The sequence below is a fragment of the Pteropus vampyrus genome, unplaced genomic scaffold, assembly GCF_000151845.1.
Source record: "Pteropus vampyrus isolate Shadow unplaced genomic scaffold, Pvam_2.0 Scaffold1000001616, whole genome shotgun sequence".
NCBI lineage: Eukaryota > Metazoa > Chordata > Mammalia > Chiroptera > Pteropodidae > Pteropus > Pteropus vampyrus.
The window spans coordinates 1-695 of NW_011916018.1; the positions used below are offsets into that span (position 1 = coordinate 1).

General features: G+C 77.0%; 1 protein-coding gene across 1 annotated transcript; it reads right to left on the bottom strand.

The window, feature by feature from the left end:
* Positions 1-11: 11 nt before the first annotated feature.
* On the bottom strand, positions 12-690 carry LOC105311190 (Krueppel-like factor 2; the record flags this gene model as incomplete). Its single annotated transcript, XM_011387208.2, is given in 2 exon segments — positions 12-669; positions 672-690. Coding segments are annotated over 2 exon segments (677 nt in total), but the record flags the coding sequence as incomplete, so codon positions are not given.
* Positions 691-695: the final 5 nt, after the last annotated feature.

A 695-nucleotide genomic window follows, 5' to 3' on the forward strand; every position in this document is an offset into this window, starting at 1 on the left:
CACGCTCTCGCTTCCCACCTGTGTGAGTGCGCAGGTGCGCCTTGAGGTGCGAGCTCTTGGTGTAGGTCTTGCCGCAGCCGGCGTAGCTACAGGTGTGCGTGGCGGTGCGCTTGCGCGGCCAGGAGCGGCGGCCGCGCTTGGGTTTGGCCTCCAGCAGCTCCAGCGGGGACGCAGGCGGCGTAAGGAGACCTCGGGCGGCGGGCGGCGCCAAACCCAGAGCTGCGGCGGCGGCAGCGGCCGCCGCGTCATCAAAGAGACCGAAGGCGGCGGGTGCGGGCGGTGCGTAGTGAAGGCCGGGCCCGGGAGCTCCGAAGCCGGGGCCTCCGAAGGGCGGCGGGAAAGGGGCGCGCGGGCCAGATGCAGGCAGCCGCGCGGGGCCGTCGGGGCTGAGCGGCGGCGTGTCGGGCGGCGGCGGGGGGCGGCCCCCGGGGCCTCGCATGCACGCGGCGGCCGGGCCCGGGGCACCCTCGCGCTTGAGGCCCCGCGGCCCGCGGGCCAGGCCCGGAGCGCAGCCGTAGCCGCCGCCGCTGTCCGCTTCGGGGGGCTCGGCCTTTACCAGGCGGCCTGGCGGCGTCAGCAGGAAACGGCCGTGCAACGAAGGCCCCGGCTGCACGTCCAGCTCGGGCCGCAGCAGCTCGGACACCAGGCTGCCCGCGGGGGCGACGTAGCCGGAGGGGCGCCGGGCTCGGGGAAAA